General features: G+C 57.0%; 1 protein-coding gene across 3 annotated transcripts in view; it reads right to left on the reverse strand.

The window, feature by feature from the left end:
* RAB11FIP5 (RAB11 family interacting protein 5) overlaps positions 1 to 4,845 on the reverse strand; it is a 51,413-nt gene extending 46,568 nt beyond the window's left edge. For 2 of the 3 annotated variants that reach the window (XM_064268725.1, XM_064268724.1), the window contains exon 1: positions 4,287 to 4,845. In XM_064268725.1, coding sequence (XP_064124795.1) covers positions 4,287 to 4,717 — 431 coding nt within the window. In that variant the 5' untranslated portion in view covers positions 4,718 to 4,845. The remainder of the gene's footprint in view (positions 1 to 4,286) is intronic. The other variant, XM_003413678.3, reaches the window with a different exon arrangement.
* Between the last annotated feature and the right edge of the window lie 1,155 nt (positions 4,846 to 6,000).

Consider the following 6,000-nt stretch of genomic DNA (forward strand, 5'->3'; position numbering starts at 1 on the left):
AGGACCAAGGTAGCCATCTGGAAACCAGTGAAGGAAGGCTGTGTGGTTGTGCATGTACACACACACACACACACACACACAAACACACCCCAAATGCTAGAACACCTGCCCACAACAGTTAAATGCAGACCAACTAGGGGCACGGGGATGGATGGAAGCCCTAAAAGGCCATCCCAATCTCAAGCCAACAGGCTACATGTTCCCTCAGGCCTCTGCCCTTCTCAAGGACATCTCAGGCCACTGTGAACGGTCAAGTCAGAAGGCTCTGCTCTCAGGCCTTTGTCTTCCACAGCCACAGGCCTCCTTGAGGCCCTCCAAAACACAATGGTGCAGGTCCAATGAGGGGCTGTCCATAGAATAGTTTTACTCTTTTGCGAAGAAGAACAAACTGGTCCCAAGCCAAACGGTACTCACGACCTTGGCTTTCCCATGATCCAACAAGCCCACATGATGGTGCCACCCTCCACAGTCCAGGTCTCACAGCAGAGACAGTTTTACTCCATACCAGGATCAGGGATGAGGTAGGTGATGGGCCCCCCAAACAGGGTTGTATCCCCCCCTCCCCTCTCTCAAACACACTGACCAGCATTCCCAAAGAGCAAAGACCAGGTCCCCCCAATCAAAATCGCCTCATAGCAGAGTCCCTATCTTCCCACCCCAAAACTTTTGCCTGTTCTGCCTTCCCCCAACTCCCAACATGTTCAGAGTCATTCACCTGGCAGCATAATCCACACGGACAGCCCAATGGGTCAGACAGGTCTAAGTGGCCCACCTGACTGAAAGGGGGACAAAAAGAACTAACCACTGCCACCCTCTCCCCTGACTGTCAGGGAGAGTCAGAGAGGCCAACACAGACATACCCACTAGGCTGCACTGGGAAGGATGCTGTGGGTAAAAACCAGAAAGGAAATTCATGGAGAAGCATCTTTTAGGATTTTCAGACCCATAGGAACCATGATGATCCAAGTATGGTTTTATTGGAGTAAGAAGGTTATAACCAGTTAACTTGTTTACTATATTAATAACTGTTTTGAGAACTTCCTCTTCAATTATTTAGAAGCCTCCAGTGAAATCCCTTACCTCAAAGAGCTCCCCACTGGCAAAGGGCCTCCGGGGGATGCTGAGGCACCTAGAACCCCGGTTACCACCATCATACAAAGCAGGACTCCTAGAGTGACCCACAATAATATTTTGAGAGCTTGCTATGCATCCAGAAATACATAAGCCTTTTACAGATGATATCTTATTTGGTCTGATCAACTCTGATTATTATCCTGATGTTTTTAGAAATGAGGAAGCAGATTAAGTAATCTGGCTGCTAGTAAACGACAGCACTGGCTGTCAAGCCCCAGCATCCAGGTTCTTTAAACACTGTGCTGTCCTGCTTTCCCAAGAGGGCAAGGCTGCTGGGGAGGGGAGCTGCAGGCCTACAGGCCAGTCTGAGTTTGGCTTCACCACTGCAGAAGCCTCCCAAGCCCAGCCCTCGTTCTTGTGCCTCTAGGAGCAAAGGGCATGGTGGAGGGTTGCAGACTCTGCCACCCAGGGGTCTGGGGCTATCCATGCTCTGAGTTTGTCACATGAGAAGCTCTTCCATGGCAGTGGTGTCTCCCAGACTAGGGCTACCAGCGTTGTTACCAAAACCTCCCTTCACCATCACTGCTGTTCACGGCCACCTAAGGCCAGGGAAAGCACTAGGTGCTTTACTTGCATTCTCATTTCATCCTTTCACATCAGCCCTGTGAAGGTGGTAATTATCCCCATTTTACACATCAGGAAACTGAGGCACAAGAGTTTAAGTGGCTTGCAACCAACTGGCAGGTTTGGAATCAGAATCTTCAGAGCAACGCCACAACCCGTGCCCCCTGCCCGCTTAATCATGAGGCTGTCCTTCCCCAGTCAGGTTCTCTCGGTGACACCTATGTTCCCATCTGCCCTCCCTGGGACCACCACAACCTGGCTCCTGGAGTTTCAACAGTGACCACTGTCCTTGTCCACCATTTTCCAAAGCTGAGGGGAGTAAGCTCTGGTCTTCTCCAGCAGTGTCTTGCCCACTCCCCCACCAGGCAAGTGTGGACTCACTATCTCAACAGCCCATGCCTGGTGGAGTAAGGCAGACAGGGTGCTCCAGGAAATGCCATCAGGAGTGGTCAGTGGGAATGCTGCTAGGTCAGGGCCTGGAGAACCGGAGGATCTGGCCTTTCACAGATTTTCCCCTGTCCACCACAAGTGCCTGCCCTCTCTTTAGGTTCTATAAATACCAAAAAAACCGAACCCATTGCCATTGAGTCGATTCCAACTCATAGCGTCCCTATAGGACAGAGAACTGCCCCACAGAGTTTCCAAGGAGCGCCTGGCGGATTTGAACTGCCGACCCTTGGGTTAGCAGCTGTAGCACTTAACCACTAAGCCACCAGGGTTTCCGGTTCTATAAATAACTCAGGTCAATAAAATAACTCAGGTCAATGCATAGGAGAAAGGAAGTGAGGTGGGTTCTGAAAGATCCTGGTGGAAAAGATGACTTCTATAAAGTAAAATGAGGCTCCTATCAGATCCAAAGGTGGCCAATCAAATTCTCGGAGAGGAACTGTCCTTGGCTGACAAAAGGCCCACCTGGGTCTATGGGCACAGCCAGCTGACATGAGGAAAGCAAGGGCAGGAACTGGAAAAGCCACTGACCTCACAGAAGCTCCTCACAGAAGCCCCTCCCCGAAAGCCTGGAGACTGGGGGGTGGGGGGAGGGAGTTCATCTACCCAGTCTGGTCAGATTAGCTAAGTAGTGGAGAGTGAAAGACTGGGAAAGGGGCGGAATGAACTTGAGGGCAGGCACCTCTTCTGAAAAAGAAAGGGTTAAGAGAACCAGGGGAGCATTTTCTACCCCACGCCCATATCCTTGGGCTTCATGAGCCAGGAAGGAGGGAAAAGACAGGAAAGGGGTGGAAAAAAACAAAACAAGGGCCAAGCTGTACCACATGATCACATCCAGCAACCAAACAGCAAGTCATGAGGGAAGAAGGAGAGAAGGCCAGGTGAGGGGGAAGTGGAGTTAGGTCACAGCCCTGCCTGGAAACTGCCCTGTGCCAACCCTGCTTCCCCACCCCAGGCCATGCAGAGGGCCATGATGTACTCCCTACCTACATCTTGAAAAACCTTCGAGGTCAGATCCCTTTCTACCCAAATCCTTCCTGGTTTCACTTGGTCTGCACCAGTCTCATCCTTCTCTTCCAGCAAACCTTCCTAAATTTAATTTACTCAGTTGGATGTCGTCCAACTCTGGCAAACTTTTCCAGCACCTCTCCCCACTCCAGGCACACCCCCGCCCCAACCTCCTTATCCTCTTCACACAGGGTCCACCAGGCCCAGGAGAGGCCATCACTCCCAGTTAACCCCTTGAGTGATCCACAGCAAGTTGTCAACCCTGGGGGTTGGCTTGTAGATCCAGCCCTAGCACAAAACAGGAAACAAGGCTCCAAGTCTAAAGCCTTGATCTCAGCACAGGGAAGGGTAAACGCTGCCAAAATAAATGATTAAAAAACCACCGGGCCCTTCTGGGGGGAAGTGACTGGGGGATTACCTAGTGCTGTGCATTAAGCATGCCACTGCCTCTACCTAGGGCAGGGCTATTAAAGGCTGACTAAAGCGTTTCCTTCCCTTACTCAGGAGGTTCTCCTGTCCTCAGCTCAGGGGCCCCGGAGGGGCAGGGTCCAAGGAGGCGTCTCCAGATTCCTGAGGGCATTCGAGAAGCAGGCAAGAGAGATGCCCTCAGCAGCCTCTGGGTTTGGAAGGGACGCCTCTACTCAATCTCGCCCTGGCGGACAACACTACACCCTTCCCTTCCTCCAGGGCGAGTCAGAGCCTCTCTACTCCCCTGCGGGCCCTGCGCCCCGACAGGCACCCAGAAGTTCCCTTCCCCTTCGAGGAAAAGGAGGGAGGCCAGAAGGACTTACGAATGGCCCCAGATGTTTCCTTCTTGAGGTTCCCACAGCCCAGAACCCTCTGGATCCCACTCCTAAACTTTACTTGAAATCTACGCCCAGCGTTCGTCCCCACCCACGCCTCCAGCGGGCTTCACAAGGGCCCACCAGGGGCCAAACCCAGAACAATACACCTTTGGGAGGGGGGTCGTAGGGGAGCCCCGAAGCGGGAAGAACCAACTTGTCGGTTTATGCCCTTGAGCGCGAGGCAGGAGGTGCCACCGTCCTGGCCGAGATTCGGGGTTGTATTCCCCCAGCAGCCCCGCCCGGTTAGACTCTTAACCGTTTCTGTGCCCACCCCTCGACCCCACTTACTCAGTGTGCTGGGCGCGGCCTGCGCCGAAGACCTCGTCCAGCGCCACCGTGGCTTGGCCTAGGAACTTGTCGACGCCGATGAGCGAGCGGTGCATGGTGGTGAGCACCAGCTCGCAGGCGGTGGCGGGGCCCGCGGCCCAGGGAGCCGGGCCCGCATCGGCCTCCTGCGCCCGTAGCAGGCCGTCCAGGGTGCCGGGTGGCAGCTCGAAGGAACACTCCTCGCGCCATTCCGGGCAGCCTGGCGTCTTCTCCACCACCGACGTGCTGTACTTCTCGCGGCCCAACTGGATCACGGTGTAGGCGTCGCTGGTGCTGCCCGCGCCCGAGCTCTTGCCCCGCAGCCCGCGGGCCCGCAGCACCGTCACCTGGACGTGCGTGGGCAGCCAGCGGGAGGGCCCCGCCACCGGATCGGCGCCCCGCACCAGGGCCATGGCGGGGGTTAGCGGCGGCGGGCGAGGGCCAGCCGAGTGGGGCACGGACACGGGGACTAGTGAGTAACTTGGCAGCGGCGGAGGTGGGTCAGGAGCCGGACCGGAGAGCCGCCGCCCGCCAGCACAGCCGGCCGCCGCAGCAGCCGGCTGGGTTGGGCCGAGCCGGCCGCCGCCTCCCCGCCTCCCCGCCTCCCCGCCCCCCCCAGCCGCCGGCCGCGCCGTGACGTCAGCGCCCCGCCCCCTGCTCCGCCCCGCGGCCCGCGTCCGGAGTGCGCGTGGCGGTGCGGCAGCGCTGCGGGGGCGCGAGCTGCCGCCTAGCCGGCTGCAGACCCGCCCAGACGCGCGGCAGACCGGGGGCGGGGCGCGCGGCCTCTGCAAAGGGGTGGGCGGGCCTCCCGCGCTGGCCCCGCCCCGGCCCCGCCCCCGGGCCTGCGCCGCCTCGGGGCGCCCTCGGAGACCTCGCCTAGCCTCCTCCAGCCTCTGGGGAGCGCGACGTCCTCAGCGGGTGTGACATGCCGGCTCCGCGGGACGCCCGTGGCCTTGACACTGACTTAGGGGTGCGATGCGGACCCCGGCTGCCCACCCTCGTCTCAGGCCGTGCTCTCTCCTCCTCCAGCCCGGCCCTCCCGGGGAAGATGCCCGCGTTAAACCAGACGCGATTCCCGCTCCGCCACGTGACCGCCCCGCACCAGCGACCTAGGAGCGGGTGAACGGCTGCTGCCCCCAACCTTCGCGTGCGGGAGAGGCGCCCCCTCCCATACTGCAAGGCCCCGGCCCGGGAGCCAGAGAACTGAGCTCAGCCGCGGCGGACACTGCAGCGCAGAGCAGAGTGATGAATAAATGAGTAACCACATCAATATTTAAGTGTTCACTCCGAGCCCTGGGACTCCTGCGTCATGGCTTGGGGAGAATTATAGACTCTGATGAAGGTTTTAATTTTTTCCACCCATTACTAAGCGCTTACTATGTGTCGAGGAGGTCTGGTATCGCCTGGTTTAACTCTTGGCTCCTAACCGAAAGGTCAGCTGTTCGAACCCGCAGCCGCTCAGTAGACGAAAAGATGTAGCAGTCTGGTTCCGTAAAGATTTACAGCCTTGGAAACCCTGTGGAGCAGTTCTACTCTGTCCTATAGAATTGCTATGAGTCAGACTCGACTAGAGGGCAATGGATTTTGTTTTCTTTGGTGTGCGGAACCCGGGTGTTTCCTGCACTCTTAGTTTATTAATGATAACAATTGTTCATAATTATAGATGCTGAATTTCGGCCAAGGCTGGTGCCTTATA

The sequence above is a fragment of the Loxodonta africana genome, chromosome 15 (assembly GCF_030014295.1).
Source record: "Loxodonta africana isolate mLoxAfr1 chromosome 15, mLoxAfr1.hap2, whole genome shotgun sequence".
Classification (NCBI taxonomy): Eukaryota; Metazoa; Chordata; class Mammalia; order Proboscidea; family Elephantidae; genus Loxodonta; species Loxodonta africana.